The sequence below is a fragment of the Gekko japonicus genome, unplaced genomic scaffold, assembly GCF_001447785.1.
Source record: "Gekko japonicus isolate JY-2015 unplaced genomic scaffold, Gekko_japonicus_V1.1 scaffold25, whole genome shotgun sequence".
In the NCBI taxonomy this organism is placed as follows: Eukaryota; Metazoa; Chordata; class Lepidosauria; order Squamata; family Gekkonidae; genus Gekko; species Gekko japonicus.
This window is the reverse complement of record NW_015171502.1, coordinates 129,538-145,664: the sequence shown is the minus strand read 5'-3', so window position 1 is coordinate 145,664 and position 16,127 is coordinate 129,538. Positions and strand designations below refer to the sequence as shown.

Below are 16,127 nucleotides of genomic sequence, written 5' to 3'. Positions count from 1 at the left end.
CAGACAGCCTGCGAGGTAGGTGGGGCTGAGAGAGCTTTTTCTTCTTTTTTTCTTTCTTTTTTTTAAAGTTTGTTGCTGGTTTTTATTACATTAGGGCCAGACGGTAAAAATACTAAACACCAGTTATTCTTTTTTCCTCCTTTAAAATTTACAGCTCAGGCATTGTTAATGGTCCCCTAAACCATTTCTTTAGGAACTGGGGAAAATATACAGTATTAAAAACTATAAACATAATGCAGCGGATCTCTGAAGAGGACAGCATATAGAAATTCCTCAAAATCTTCACGATGCACCCTGGTGTTTTGCTTTGATGAACCACCAACACTTCCTGCAGAACACGTTATGAATGAGAGAGCTCTTTCGAGGACTGCCCTTGAGAAAACAGGCGTGAGAGAACTTGTGACCGACCCAAGGTCACACCAGCAGCTGCCTGTGGACGAGCAGGGAATCAAACCCGGTTCTCCCAGATTAGAGTCCGTACTTCTAACCACCACACCAAACTGGCTCTGCTGCCGGACTCTTGCTCTTTTCTCCTGCGACGGGACCCGGGAGTCCTAGTTTCCAGCCTGCTGCTCTTGTTTCCTTGGGGGGGCGGGGGGGGGGGGGGGGGGGGAGGCAAGACCGGCTGTGCATGTGTTAACAGAACCGCATGGCTTAATCCACCTGGCAGTCTGTGAAAAGACGGGAGGGGGAGGCGGCCCGTTCCTGGAACAAAGCAAACCGCCCCCCCCCCAGGCCCGGCCACCTTCCCCTGCCTGGGGGTTGCTATAAGTGGCTCCCAGCTGTCCCCCAGAGAGCCCAAATATGGCCACGACCCTGGAGTTACTATGTAAGCATCCTCCACACCCTCCGCGGGCCGGCACTGGGACAATAGGTCCCTGAAGAGGGACATTTTGGGAGCAGAGGGCGGTGAGGCACTCCCCTCCCACCCGCATCCCCCCCCAGGGGCCCAAGAAAGGCAAAGCCCCCGCGCCAGCTGGCAGGAAGGGGGGCTATAAAGGGCGCAGAGGCAGACAGGAGGTTGCTGACTCCCCAGGTGGCTCCCGCTCTCCCGTGCCCCACACGGACGGTTCTCCTCGGTCCAGTCACTCGCACACACCACCACCATGGAGGCCATTAAGAAGAAGATGCAGATGTTGAAGCTGGACAAGGAGAACGCCTTGGACCGGGCGGAGCAGGCCGAGGCCGAACAGAAGCAAGCCGAAGAGAGGAGCAAGCAGGTAGGGGGGGCTGCTGGATTGGGGCCGCCGAGCTGAGCTGGAATTGGAGCAGGGCGATGACAAGGGAGGTTTCCGTACTAAGGGTCTGTTTCCTCGGCAAGAGGGACTATAGGTCAATGGCAGAGCTTGCGGAAAGTCTCGGGTTCAGTCCCCAGCATCTTCAGTTGAGGAGAAGGAGGAGGAGATTGGATTTATACCCCGCCCTTCACTCGGAGTGGCTTACAATCTCCTTTCCCTTCCTCTCCCCACAACAGACACCCTGCGGGGCAGGTGGGGCTGAAAGAGCTCTGAGAGAACTGCTCTTGAGAGAACAGCTCTGACAGAACTTGTGACTGACCCAAGGTCACATCCGCAGCTACATTTGGAGGTGTGGGGAATCAAACCCGGTTCTCCCAGATTAGAGTCCGCTGCTCTTTACCACTACACCAAACTGTGCAGGACCCTGCAGTAGGTGATGTGAAAGACCTCTGCCCGAGACCCTGGAGAGCCGCTGCCAGTCTGAGAAGGGGCTGCAGCTCAGTGGCAGAACTCATACTTTGCATGCAAAAGGTCCCAGGTTCAATCCCCGGCATCTCCCGTTAAAAAGGACCAGATCGTAGGTGATGTGAAAGACCTCTACCGGAGACCCTGGAGAGCCGCTGCCCGTCTGAGTAGGGTTCAGTTTAGTGTAGTGCTTAAGAGCGGCAGTCTCTAATCTGGAGAACAGGGTTTGATCCCCCACTCCTCCATATGAAGCCAGCTGGGTGACCTTGGGTCAGTCACAGTTCTCTTAAGAGCAGTCCTCAAAAGAGCTCTCTCAGCCCCAACTACCTCACAGGGTGTCTGTTGTGGGGAGAGGAAGGGAAGGAGATAGTAAGCCACTCTGAGACTCCGAGTAAGGGGTGGGGTATAAATCCAATTCCCCCCTGCTCCCCCTCCCCTCCCTCTTCTTCCTCTTCCTCTTCTCATCTGCTTGGCATGCAGAAGGTCCCAGGTTCAGTCCCTGGCATCTCCTGTTAGAGGATGGGGTAGCAGGTGATGTGAAAGACCTCCGCCTGAGACCCCGGAGAGCTGCTGCCAGTCTGAGTAGACACACAGTCCTCCGACGGGGACAGACGCTGCCGCCTCTCCGTGTTGAGTACGATTCGTGTCATTTGATCACTCATCATGCAGAGATGCAGTGGCCGCTACTTGGGCTCAGAGGAGGCTGCCTGTCTGTTCTCTGTGTTAGTCGCTCTGGGCATGTCGCTTTCCCAGTGATCATGGCAGCAAATGATACAGACAAACAGGAGTGGACAGCAGTTAGCTCTCTGAAGGTCCCCTAATAGTTAACTGTTTCACGTTCTATTTTGGGGGCAGAGAGTCCAGCGTGCCTTGGGCTTTCAATTGGCTGAGGCACTTAGCCACTGAGGGTTTTTGAGAAATCAGAAATCTTAGCTACTGCCAGCCAACTAAAATGGGGACTGGCAGTGGAAAGCGGAGGGACAGAGAGTTACGGGGGAGGGGGGGTATAACTGGCCACTCTGTCCAGCATTAGATAAGCTTTCTGCCGCAGATATGGTTGCCAACCTCCAGGGGGTGGCTGGAGATCTCATGGGATTACAGTTCGATCCCCAGAAAACAGAGATTAGTTTAGAACATAAGAACATAAGAGATGCCAATGTTGGATCAGGCCAAAGGCCCATCCAGTCCAACACTCTGTGTCACACAGTGGCCAGAAATACCAGGTGCCATCAGGAGGCCCAGCAGTGGGGCCAGGACACTAGAAGCCCTCCCACTGTTGACCCCCCCAAGCACCAAGATGACAGAGCATCACTTGCCCCAGAGTCCCTATCTATACCTTGTGGCTAATAGCTACTGATGGACCTCTGCTCCATGTGCTTATCTAATTCCCTTTTGAAGCCGTCCATGCTTGTAGCCGCCACCACCTTCCCCTGGAGAAGGTGGACTTTGTCGCTATGGTCCTTTGAAGTTGCTCCCCTCCCCAAACCCCACCTTCCTCGGGCTCCACCCCCCCAAAAAAAACTCCAGGTATTTCCCAAGCCCGAGCAGGCAGGCCTAACCACAAACAGGTCTCTTATTTATTCAACCCCAAGATCCGGAAAAGCAGAAGGTGCTTCTATATCAGTCAGATTGTCTCGCAACTTGATCGAAAACAAAAATGCTTTCTTTAAGAAGAAAAAGAGACTGGGTTTATACCCCGCCCTTCACTACCCGAAGGAGTCCCAGAGCGGCTTACAAACTCCTTTCCCTTCCCCTCCCCACAACAGACACCCTGTGAGGGAGGTGGGGCTGAGAGAGATCTTGACAGAAACTGCTCTTTTTCGAGAACAGCTCTGACAGAACTATGGCTTGCCCAAGGTCATCCAGCAGGTGCGAGTGGAGGAGTGGGGAATCAAACCCGGTTCTTCCCGATTAGAGTCCGCGCACTTAACTACTACACCAAACCAGTGCTCCCTCTAAGCCGTGGAGTCTCGTGAGCAAAAATTCTACTTTGTGAGCTACTAGCATTAAAGTTGTGAGCAAGCCATTTGGCTACCGCATAAATCAGTTTGCTCTGGAGCCCCATCCTTCCTGAGCTAAGACAAAAATGTGTGAGCCAGAGGCTAAAAAAACCTGTGATCTAGCTCACACTCACTCAGCTTAGAGGGAACACTGCTCCAAACTCTATTTTCCTTCCCTCAAATTACAAATATACTCGGACCTCACCGCCTGTGCCGGAAGTCACCTTTCCTTAGTGATTTTCATAACTGTGTAGCCCCCCCCCCCCTCAAATAAATGAAATGGAAGACTTGGTTTCATTAGAGAACAACTAAAACTTGGCTTTTTGCAGAAACGACACACACACACACACAGTTTGCATTTGGGATAGGCGCCACAAGGAGAGGGTCGTCTCTGTTTTCCTCCCGATCTTTTGCCTTAATCCTAAATGCATGAAATGTTCCTTGAAACATCTCCCAGATGAAAATAGGAACATGCTTAGAATTCTCACACCCGAGATCCTGAGTCTCCCACATCACACAATGCTAACTGCTCTCCACCTGCCGTACAATGCGTGTGTTATGTACATACCTATGTGCTCTCAAGTTACAACTGACTTATGGCAACCACAGCAAGGGGCTTTCAAGGCGAGTGAAAAGCAGAGATAGTTGGCCATGGCCTTCCTCTGCAGAGCCTTCCTTGGTGGTCTCCCATCCACGCACTGACCCTGCTTAGCTTCCAACACATAACGACCCTGGCAAGGGGCTTTCAAGGCAAGTGAGAAGCAGAGGGGGTTTGCCGTTGCCTTCCTCTGCAGAGCCTTCCTTGGTGGTCTCCCATCCAGGTACTGACCCTGCTTAGCTTCCAACATACAACAACCCAGGCAAGGGGCTTTCAAAGCAAGTGAGAGGCAGAGGTGGTTGGCCATGGCCTTCCTCTGCAGAGCCTTCCTTGGTGGTCTCCCATCCAAGCACCAACCCTGCTTAGCTTCCAACACATAACGACCCTGGCAAGGGGCTTTCAAGGCAAGTGAGAAGCAGAGGTGGTTTGCCGTTGGCTTCCTCTGCAGAGCCTTCCTTGGTGGTCTCCCATCCAAGTACCGACCCTACTTAGCTTCCAGCACAGAACTGCTCCGGCAAGGAGCTTTTCAAGGCAAGGGAGAAGCAGAGGTGGTTGGCCATTGCCTTCCTCTGCAGAGCCTTCCTTGGTGGTCTCCCTGCCAAGCGCTGACATGGAACCCCAGGACTTTGATATATGTTTATTACTAGTCATTATCTTACAAACTATGCTTCTATGGTTAATAAGCTGTAGTTATTAGTTTTGTACTGATTCCCTACAGCCACGTATGTAGTACTTTGTGCATAAGTCTGTTTGTGGCTGTGCTACTGTTTTTATAGCTGTACTGAATCAGACCCTCAGTCCATCAAGTATTGTCTACTCAGACTGGCAGCTGCTCTGCAGTGTTTTGGACAGACGGTTTTCACATCACTTACTGTGTGTTCGTTTTAACTGGAGACGTCAGGTATTGAACCTGGGACTCTCGGCAAGCAAAGTGGAGGCTCTTACATGCTACAGCACATCGATTCCCCCCCCCCCAAGAATTCTGGGAATTACAGGGAGGTAGTGTAGCATCTCTGCATCTTCAGGAAACAACAGTTCCCAAGACCCTTTGGTTAAAAGCCATGTTGATTAAAATGACATTAAACTATTTTAAATTTGTAGCATAGCTAGGGCTAAGGAATCCGCCTTGCACCGCAGGGGAAAAAATTCCAGAAAATAGGAACTGTCTCCAGTCAACTGGATCTCCAGGGCTGCCAACCTCCAGGCAGCACCTGGAGATCTCCAGCTATTACAATTGATCTCCAAATGACCAAGATCAGTCCCCCCTGGAGAAAATGGCTGCTTTGGAGGGCGGGGTCTATGGAATTATACCCTGCTGAGTTCTGTCTCCTCCCAAACCTCACCCTACCTAGGCTCCACCCCCAAAGTCTCCAGGTACTTCCCAATCCAGAGCTGGAAACCCTATATGAGCTTGAAGCTGTGAAGAGCAAAATGCACTCTGCCCATGTTCAGAGGCCTTCTTGATGATTTGTTCACGGCGTCCATCACTGGAACTCAGAACGGAAAGCTGATTCTGGGGCTCCTGGTGGCAAGGTTAAACCTGACCAGCTCCCCTCCTTCCTGGGTGTGCGTTCCACAGAAGGCGGGGAGGGGTGGGCAGAGAGAATCCATGTTGTGCGGGCCGGGTCCCTTCTCTTGAGGGGTTCTAGTTTCACATTCCTCGAGGCTGACAAAGTAACGGCAAACAAAAGAGGGAAAGGCCAGCGTGGCCGTGCTCGGGATGGCTCCAGGGTGACCAAAGAGGTGACAATAGGACAGGAAAGGGGCACACGAGGCTCAGCATTCTGTATTTCCAGACAGGGCCGGTTTATTTTGAGCTGGGAATTCAAGAACTCGGGGCAGCCCTTCCCGAACTGCACAAACTGAAGGTTGGAAGCCTGCAGGGACTGAAGAAAATTTACGTCCTGGTTTTCACCCTAAAAGATTTTCAGGAAGCTAACAAATGAGGAAGAACTTCCTGACAGATAGAGCTAAACATTAGGAAGAGCTTCCTGACAGTTAGAGCGGTCCCTCGGTGGAACAGGCTTCCTCGGGAGGTGGTGGGCTCTCCATCTTTGGAAATTCTCCAACACAGGCTCAATGGCCATCTGACAGGAATACTGATTCTGTGAACTGAGGAAGATCGCGAGAGGGAGGGCAGGAAGGGTCGCCTCAGTGCTTAGTTCTCCTGGCCCTTTCTGACACGCCCAGGGAAGTGCTGATCACCACTTTGGGATCAGGAAGCAATTGTTCTCCAGGCCAGTTTGGCCACAGATTCTGGAGGGCTTTTTTGCCATCTTCTGGGCATGAATCAAAGGTCACTGGGGGTGTGGAGGGGGAAGTATTTGTGAATTTCCCACATTGTGCAGGGGGTTGGACTAGATGACCCTGGAGGTCCCTTCCAACTCTAGGATTCTATGAAATCGTTAATTTTTTTACCAAATATTGACAATAGCTAATAAATTAGACTTCACAAAAGATTTTATTCATTCACCTATACCCTGCTTTTCTCTCCAATGGGGACCAGAAATGGCTGACATAATTCCCTCCTCCGTTTTAGAACTGTTGTTTTATTTACATGGGAACCTCCATGTTCAGAGGCAGTCATCCCCTGAATCCCAGAGCCAGGAGTAGGACTGCCAGGTCCGGCCTCATCCCCGGCGTTCCAGGGGTGTGTGGAGGCATCCCCAGTATGATGACATCACATTGGGGAGTTCCCCACCCCTGAGAACGGCCACCCGCAGCCACCCCTCTCCTTCCCCTCCTGCGAGATTTAAAGGGCCCTCCAGCTGATTGGTGGGCCACGTGCTCCTCTGATCCTCTGGAGGGCCCTTTAAATCTCACAGGAGGGGAGAAAGAGGGGTGGTTGCAGGTGGTCTTTGTTGGGAACAGGGTTTGTGGACAGGGCCTCCCCTGCCAGCCGTACAACTGGTGGCAGGCTGAAGCCCTGCAAATCGGGGGACCCCCCCAGACCAGGGGTTTGGCAAACCTAGCCAGAAGGCAACATCAGAGGAAGGCCTTAGCCTCCCTGCCCTGGTGTTGGCCCTCCAGAGAAACTGGTTGCGGCCACTGTGTGAGGAAGGATGCTGGACTAGATGGACCCACACTGGTCTCATCCAGCATGGCTCTTCTGATGTTCTTATGAGGGGAAGGCCTCGGCCTCTCTGCCCTGTTGTTGGCCCTCCAGAGGAACTGGTTGAGTCCACAGTGTGAGACTAGATGGACGCTCACTGGTCTGATCCAGCAGGGCTCTTCTGACGTTCTTATGAGGGGAAGGCCTCGGCCTCTCTGCCCTGTTGTTGGCCCTCCAGAGGAACTGGCTGAGGCCACTGAGTGAGGCAGGATGCTGGACTAGATGGACCCTCAATGGTCTGATCCAGCAGGGCTCTTCTGACGTTCTTATGAGGGGAAGGCCTCGGCCTCTCTGCCCTGTGGTTGGCCCTTCAGAGGAACTGGTTGAGGCCACTGAGTGAGGCAGGATGCTGGACTAGATGGACCCTCACTGGTCTGATCCAGCAGGGCTCTTCTGGTGTCCTTATGAGGGGAAGGCCTCGGCCTCTCTGCCCTGTGGTTGGCCCTCCAGAGGAACTGGCTGAGGCCACTGAGTGAGGCAGGATACTGGACTAGATGGACCTTCAATGGTCTGATCCAGCAGGTCTCTTCTGACGTTCTTATGAGGGGAAGGCCTCGGCCTCTCTGCCCTGTTGTTGGCCCTCCAGAGGAACTGGCTGAGGCCACTGAGTGAGGCAGGATACTGGACTAGATGGACCCTAACTGGTCTGATCCAGAAGAGCTCTTCTGATGTTCTTATGAGGGGAAAGCCTCGGCCTCTCTGCCCTGTTGTTGGCCCTCCAGAGGAACTGGCTGAGGCCACTGAGTGAGGCAGGATGCTGGACTAGATGGACCCACACTGGTCTGATCCAGCAGGGCTCTTCTGATGTTCTTATGAGGGGAAGGCCTCGGCCTCTCTGCCCTGTTGTTGGCCCTCCAGAGGAACTGGTTGATGCCACTGTGTGAGGCAGGATGCTGGACTAGAGGGACCCTCACTGGTCTGACCCAGCAGGGCAGAGGCATGGAATAGTGCCACCTCTCTGAAATGTTCAAGCCTCACTAGGGGGTCAATAGAAACCAACCATGACTTCCAGGCATGCGCGCACGCACGCACACACACACACTACTCACCAAAAACCACTGTTTATTATGCCATGTGAGCCAGAACCCACTTCATCAGATGCATGAAGTGTTGACAGTCCATTGACAGAGATAAATATACCCAAACCTGCAAACAGAAGAAAGGGGGGTTGTTGTTTCAAAGGCAGGCCAGAAGTTTCCCAAGAAAATGTGTGTGACTTCACAAGGCACAGCACAAATGGAAATGACATCCAGTCAATCCACTCACAGTGGGTGTGGACCAGCCCAACAGCTGAATTAACAAATTGGGATGAACAGGAAACAGCGTACATATGAACTTATAGGGAAGAACAATTATTTTCTCTAGTGAACTAACCACTCCAGTCCCACTGGAGTCCAGGTCTGATAATATCAAATCTGCGTGTGAATTCCTACTCAACAGCTTCTTGCTGGCGCCTCCCTTTGAAATGTGTTTGATAACAAGGGAAGATTTAAATATTAGGATGCATCTGAGGAGTAAGAACATAAGAGACGTTGGATCAGGCCAAAGGCCCATCCAGTCCAACACTCTGTGTCACACAGTGGCCAGAAATACCAGTGCCATCAGGAGGTCCAGCAGTGGGGCCAGGACATTAGAAGCCCTCCCACTGTTGACCCCCCCCAAGCACCAAGAAGACGGAGCATCACTTGCCCCAGAGCCCCTAGCTATACCTTGTGGTTAATAGCCACTGATGGACCTCTGCTCCATATGCTTATCTAATTCCCTTTTGAAGCCGTCCATGCTTGTAGCACCCACCACTTCCTGTGGCAGTGAATTCCATGTGTTAATCACTCTTTGGGTGAAGAAGTACTTCCTTTTATCCGTTCTAACCCGACCGCTCTGCAGTTTCATGGAGTGCCCACGAGTTCTTGTATTGTGAGAAAGGGAGAAAAGTACCTCTTTCTTTACCTGCTCTTTCCCATGCATAATCTTATAAACCTCGATCATGTCACCCCTCAGTCGTCTTTTCTCCAAGCTAAAGAGCCCTAAGCGCTTTAACCTTTCCTCATAGGGAAAGTGTTCCAACCCTTTTATCATTCGAGTTGCCCTTTTCTGCACTTTTTCCAAAGCTATAATATCCTTTTTAAGGTGTGGTGCCCAGAACTGCACACAGTATTCCAAATGAGGTCTCACCATTGATTTATATAGGTGCATTATTATATTGGCTGATCTGTTTTCAATACCCTTCCTAATAATCCCCAGCATAGCATTGGCCTTCTTTATTGCAGTCACACACTGTCTCGACATTTTCAGTGAGTTATCCACTACAACTCCAAGATCTCTCTCTTGGTCAGTCTCTGCCAGTTCAGACCCCATCAATGTGTATTTATATTTAGGATTTTTGGCTCCAATGTGCATCACCTTGCACTTGGCCACATTGAACCCCATTTGCCATGTTGACGCCCACTCGCCCATCCGTGTATGGGGAGAAAGGGAACAGGTTTTCTGTGCTGTGTCCAGGCAGTGACCCTCTTTCTCTCTTTCTTGTTCATTCTGTAGCTGGAAGATGAACTGGCCGCCATGCAGAAGAAGCTGAAGGGGACAGAGGACGAACTGGACAAATATTCTGAGGCTCTCAAAGATGCACAGGAGAAGCTCGAGTTGGCTGAGAAGAAGGCTGCAGATGTACGTACCGCTGGGGGTGTGTGTGTTTGTTGGCACCTCTGTATGAGGCAGATACAATGATTCACTAATTCACTTTTTAGGTGGGTGGATGGGGACGCGGCTGATGGCAACATGGTATAGTGCAGGGGTCCTGTAGCCACCTTTGGAATCTGAAACAGGGTGGTGGGTGCAACCATAAAATGGCTGCAGTGCCACTGGAACCAAGGCCAGCCCCAAAATGGCTGCCAGAGGAGGTGGAGGGCAACCACATAATGGCTGCCAGATAGGGTTGTCAGCAGTGTTCCCTCTAAGCTGAGTTAGTGTGAGCTAGCTCACAGTTTTTTAGCCTACAGCTCACAGTGTTTTGTCTTAGCTCAGGAAGGACGGCTCCAGAGCAAACTGATTTATGCAGTCACCAAATCGCTCGCTCACAACTTTAAGGCCCGTAGCTCACAAAGTAGAATTTTTGCTCACAGGACTCCACAGCTCAGAGGGAACATTGGTTGTCAGGTCCGACTCAGGAAAGATCTGGGGACTTTGGAGGTGGAGCCAGGGTGTGACATCACTTTTGTGATGTCACATCCTGTGATATCACTTCCAGGTCCTCTCAGGGCTCCCCCCCCCCCCCCCCATATCCAGAAGGTTCCTAGGATTTCATGGTAGGAGTTTGTGCTTCTAGCACAGAGGTTGCTCTCAACTGATTCTCCACCCAAGCCACACACTCGTACCATTTAGGATTGCCAGGTGACGCTGACAGGCCAGTGGCGGCCTTTCCAGGAGCCTAGGGTTGCCAGCCTACAGGTGGGTCCTGGGGATCCCCCAATTTTACAACTGATCTCCAGCTGACAGGGATCAGCTCCCCTGGAGAAAATGGCTGCTTTGAAGGGTGGACTCTAGGGCATTGCACCATGCTGAGGCCCCTCCCCTCCCCAAACCCCGCCCTCTCCTGGCTTCACCCCCAAAGTCTCCAGGTTTCTTCCAACCCGGACCTGGCAACCCTACAGGAGCCTCCAGTTTGATTGAACTCCAAAGGGAGTTATGGCTGTCACATTTAAAGGCCTTCTCTCCATTGGAAATAAGGGAGCTCTTTTGGGGCTCATAGAACTGGATCCCCTGGGTCCAAAATTTTGCAACTTGGGAGTTTTTTTGAGGAGAGGCACCAGATACCTCTACCTCAAAAAACAACCCCACCCAGAACCCCAGATATCCGTGGATTGATTCTCCATTATACCCTATGGGGACCAATCTTCATAGGGTATGATGGAGTGCCCAGCGGACATTTCCCCCACCCCGCTTTCTGAAAACCCTGAAGCAGGGGGAGGGCCTCCAAACCAGGTGAATCCCCTACCCCCCAACTGGGGATTGGCAACCCTACTGCCAGAGGAGGTGGGGTGCAACCACAAAACGGCTGCCAGAGCAGGTAGAACTAACTTTCCTTACTTCAAATAAATCAGCAAGCAGACAACCCCCCCCTACCACCAAAGGCAGTACAAACAGTCGAGCAGGGCTTTTTTTGTAGAAAAAGCCCAGCAGGAACTCATTAGCATAATTGACCACATCCCTCATTAGCATATTAGGCCACACCCCTGATAACACAGCTCATTAGCATACTAGGCCGCACCCCATGTTACCAGAAGTGTGGTCATCCAGCCACACCCACCTTTTGCTTCTTATTCTGTTTACCTTGTTTGTTGTCAAAACATAGGGCTTTTTGTAACAGGCATGTTAGGCCACATACCCCTAAAGTAGCCAATCCTAATGAATTTCTGCTGTTGGGCGTGGCCTATTATGCTAATGGGTTCCTGCTGGGTGTGGCCAACTTGGGAGCCAGCCGGAACTCTGTTCCTGTGCGTTCCTGCCCAAAAATAGCCCTGCAGTCGAGTAATATTCCATCAGATATTAAATTGAATAGTTTGGTGTCGTGGTGAAGTGTGCGGACTCTAATCTGGGAGAACCGGCTTTGATTCCCCACTCCTCCACTTGCACCTGCTGATGTGACCTTGGGTCAGTCACAAGCTCTGGCACAGCTGTCCTTGAAAAAGAGCAGTTTCTGTCAAGAGTTCTCTCAGCCCCACCCACCTCACAGGGTGTCTGTTGTGGGGAGGGGAAGGGAAAAGGGTTTGTAAGCCGCTCTGAGACTCCAAGTGAAGGGCGGGGTACAAAATATATCTCCTCCTCCTCCTCCCTCTTCCTCTTCTTCACCGTTTGAAGCACAAGCTTTGTCTTACACAATACCTTTGAAAACGCATATTATTTAAAGACAATTTCTTGCATACACACAGCTTATCACCGGTCACACACAGCAAAGACCCATTTTGCTGTGGTGGCAGCTGCAGTCAAAGCCAGTTTTTTAAAAATCTGCACAGCTAATGAGATCTCCAACAGCCAATCAGAAAACTTGCTGGATAAAAGCCCTAAGTGGCCCCACCCCACTTTCTAAAAACATCTGGCAGGTGCCAGAAAAGGTGCTGATGTGCACCATGTTGGGGACTCCTGGTGTAGTGAAAGTAACCCCGTTACCATGGTGTCTAGAACTCTTGCAGTATTTTTCTCCCCCCCCCCCATACCCTGCCGTTCCTTCTGTCAAATTTCCAGCCACCTCCGCTATGCCATGCCATTCTGCTTTCCCATTGGCTTAAGAGCTAGAGGGGTGGGACTAGGGAAGGAGATAAAAGGAAAGGGCTGAGGTGAATTGGAGGAGATTTAGGAGGTGTAGTGATTCTGAAATGGGCTCTGCTAAAAAGCCTAGAGTTATGATTAAATTAAATCAAAGGGGTTTTCGGCTAAATATTAGGAAGAACTTCCTGACAGTTCAAGTGGTTCAATCCTTTTCACTGTTCTGTCTGACGCTGAGTCAACAACGCCTTCTGGACAGATTCAACGCATGGCCAAAGTAGAATTAAATCATTTTTATTCAGTTCCACATGCACTCAGAAGAGTTCTTACATCTTTGGTAATCTAATTCTGTTCACTGGCTTATGGTGAAAAGGATTGCGCGTCCCACCTCCTTGCCGTTTAAAAAGAACAAAGGCCACGGGAAGAGAGCTGTAAACTCGAATCCTCGCGCGCCTCTGTGTGCCGGATGCTGTGGGATGTCTAACTAAAGACTTTAATTCCCAAGAACCACTGCTCTTAAAGATATATGGCAGTTGTACTTAACTACAGTTTAAACACTGGCCGGGGCAGCACAGGCTTCCTCTGGAGGTGGTGGGCTCTCCTTCTCTGGAGGTTTTTAAGCAGAGTCTCGATGGCCATCTGACAGCCATACGGATTCTGTGAACTGAGGCAGATCATGAGACGGAAGGCAGGAAGGGTTGCCTCAGTGCTTAGTTCTTGTGGCCCTTTCTTACACGCCTGGGGAAATGCCAATCGCCACTTTGGGGTCTGGAAGCCATTTTTCTCCAGGCCAGTTTGCCCAGGGATCCTGGAGGTGTTTTGTTATCTTCTGGAACTGGGGGTGTTTAGGGGGTAGGTATTTGTGAATTTCCTGCATTGTGCAGGGGGTTGGACTAGATGACCCTGGAGGCCCCTTCCAACTCTATGATCCTTGAAGATGTAGCTGGAGTCGCCAACCGCCTGGTGGGGCCAGGAGTTCTCCCAGAATTCTAACTGATCTTCAGACTACAGAGATCAATGCTTCTGGAGAAAATGGTAGCTTCAGAGGGTGGAAATTGGCATTGCATCCCAGCTGAGTTCCTTCCCCTCCAAACTGCACCCTCCCCAGGCTCCACCCACAAATCTCCAAGAATTTCCCCAGCCCTAACCTGACCTGCGGTGGCTCAAGTGGTTAAGACGCTGAACTGCAGGCTGTGGAAGGTCAGTAGTTCAGCAGTTCGAGACCCGAGTGCCGCATGACCGAGTGAGCTCCCGTCTCTAGTTCCAGCTCCTGCCAACCTAGCAGTTCGAAAGCAAGAACTTGCAAGTAGATAAATAGGTACCGCTTCGGTGGGAAGGTAACAGCGTTCCGTGCGCCTTGGTGTTTAGTCATGCCGGCCACATGACCACGGAAACGTCTTCGGACAGCGCTGGCTCTTCGGCTTTGAAACGGAGATGAGCTTCGCAACCCTAGAGTCGGATTCGGCTGGCTTTCGAGCAAGGGAACCTTTACATTTACTAACCTGATCTCTAGTAAGTTCCTCCTTACTTAGCCTTTCTGTTCCCATTGACTTGGCCCTTGGCCATGTGACCCTTAATGTTCGCCCTTAGACTCGTTTCCATTAGACCTGGCCTTGTGTTTCTCAGGCTAGTGTCTCTTAGACTTGCTCCTTAGACTCATTTCTGTTAGACTTCGCACGTCCTGCTCATGCCAGCCATATATCCATCTCTTGCATGACCAAGTGTCATGATAGTCATGTGAGTCACCACCAGGGTCTCCTAGTGTTGATCCTAGGGTTGCCAATCCCCAGTTGGAGGTAGGAGATCCCCTGGTCTGGGGGGGATTCAGGGCTGTCAGAAAGCGGTGGGGGGGGGGGAGATGGCTGCTCCATTATACCCTATGGAGACCAGTCCCCATAGGGTATAATGGAGAATTGATCTATGGGGTTCGGGAAGGGGGCTGTTTTTTGAGGCAGAGCCACCAAATTTTCCGCATAGCTGGTGGTGCCTCTCCTAAAAAATACCTACCTAAGTCTCAAAAAGATTGGACCAGGGGGTCCAGTTCTATGAGTCCCAAAAGGAGGTGCCCCCATCCTCCATTATTTCCAGTGGAGGGAAAGCATTTAGAAGGAATGCAGTTGTCATGGGCTGGGGTGCCAGTCAAAGGGAGTCCAGAACAGACCAAGGTCAGGAGCCAAGAAGACAGTGCAAAGTCCAAAGCGAAGCCGGGGTCAGGAGCCGGAAACACAGAGCCAGATCCAAAATCACTAACCACAAGCGTAGTCCCAAAAGCCAAGCCGGGGTCAGAATCCAGGAACACAGAGCCAAATCCAAAATCAGGGGGTCCGAAGGTCTAAGTGCAAGAGCTGAGCCAAAGTGGATGTAAGCAGCACAAAGCTAACTTGTTGCTTCCACAAAGAGTACTGCCCAGAGTGTGGAGTTAAATGCTGCTACCAATTAGCCAGCTGCACGATCACCCAGGCTCCTGTTAGAACTCTGGGCTAGCCAAACGTCTTCCCTGTAGCCTGGCTTCTTGTCGCCTGGTTGCTAAGTTTTGCTGCAGTCACTCCCTTAAACGAGTCACACATGGGGGTGAGTCAGGAGGGCTTTCAGCTTGCAATTCTGCCCCCTTATCTGGGCCAGGTGTGAAGACTGCTGTTACAGGCACTTGCCAGCTATCCTTCTCTGCTGCTTCAGAGGGGCCAGCTGAGGTTCCTTCTTGCAGTTCTGTCAGCTCTCCCTCATCCACGCCCATGCCTTTTAAATGTGACAACCAGAACTCCCTTCGGAGTTCAATCACCTAGTGACATCACAAAAGTGATGTCACATCCTTGCTCCTGGCTCCACCCCCGAAGTCTCCTGGCTCCACCCCCGAAGTCTCCTGGCTCCACCCCCGAAGTCCCCAGATATTTCCCGAGTCAGACCTGGCAACCCTAAGTGATCCAGGTGTTCCCCCCACACACACACATCTGCTACTTTGGTTCAACGGCTAGTTACCGAATCTTTAAACACGTTGCCTTTCTAGTCCTCTTCAATACGTAGTAGATCACACGTTTACCACACGTGGGGGCTTTATCTCATGCTAGCCAATGGCATTCTCTAAAGGCCGAAACCCAAAATTCCCTGAAAGGTAATCAGGGGTTCTTTCTATTTCCAGACCTCATACTTTGGCCCTAAGGCTCTGGGGCTTATTCTTGAGGACCGTGGTTGAAACATCAGGGCCAGCACACAACCCACAAATTAAAAATTGAGTTCTCTAGAGTGAAAGGTGCTAGCCGATCTCTTGGGATGCTAAGCTAGGTTTTTTGCTTATCGGGAACCTGGAAAAACGGAACCTACAGTCTGAAGTGTTAAAGCCTATGCTGCCACCTCAGCACTCCGCCATCTTGTCACCACAAAAAATCACTCTGGGCTCCCCTTCACACAAGCCAGGCCTAGTCAAAACCTCACATGGAAACGGATGCCCTGAGTTACCA

The 16,127-nt window shown here is 51.3% G+C and overlaps 1 protein-coding gene across 1 annotated transcript; it reads left to right on the top strand.

Annotated features, from left to right (window-relative positions):
- The first annotated feature begins 869 nt into the window (after positions 1–869).
- Positions 870–15,862, top strand: LOC107117066 (tropomyosin alpha-3 chain-like). Its single transcript, XM_015419095.1, has 3 exons — positions 870–1,220; positions 9,952–10,077; positions 15,809–15,862. The coding sequence occupies exons 1-3, from the start codon at positions 1,107–1,109 to the stop codon at positions 15,860–15,862; spliced, it is 294 nt and encodes a 97-aa protein (XP_015274581.1). The 5' UTR covers positions 870–1,106.
- The last annotated feature ends 265 nt before the right edge of the window (positions 15,863–16,127 follow it).

Bases quoted from the DNA above. Each gene is read 5' to 3' on its own strand.
- LOC107117066 (XM_015419095.1), top strand. From the start codon at position 1,107: ATGGAGGCCATTAAGAAGAAGATGCAGATGTTGAAGCTGGACAAGGAG. The intron at 1,221-9,951 runs GTAGGGGGGGCT...TTCATTCTGTAG, and splicing joins CCGAAGAGAGGAGCAAGCAG to CTGGAAGATGAACTGGCCGC. The intron at 10,078-15,808 runs GTACGTACCGCT...TTCTATTTCCAG, and splicing joins CTGAGAAGAAGGCTGCAGAT to ACCTCATACTTTGGCCCTAA.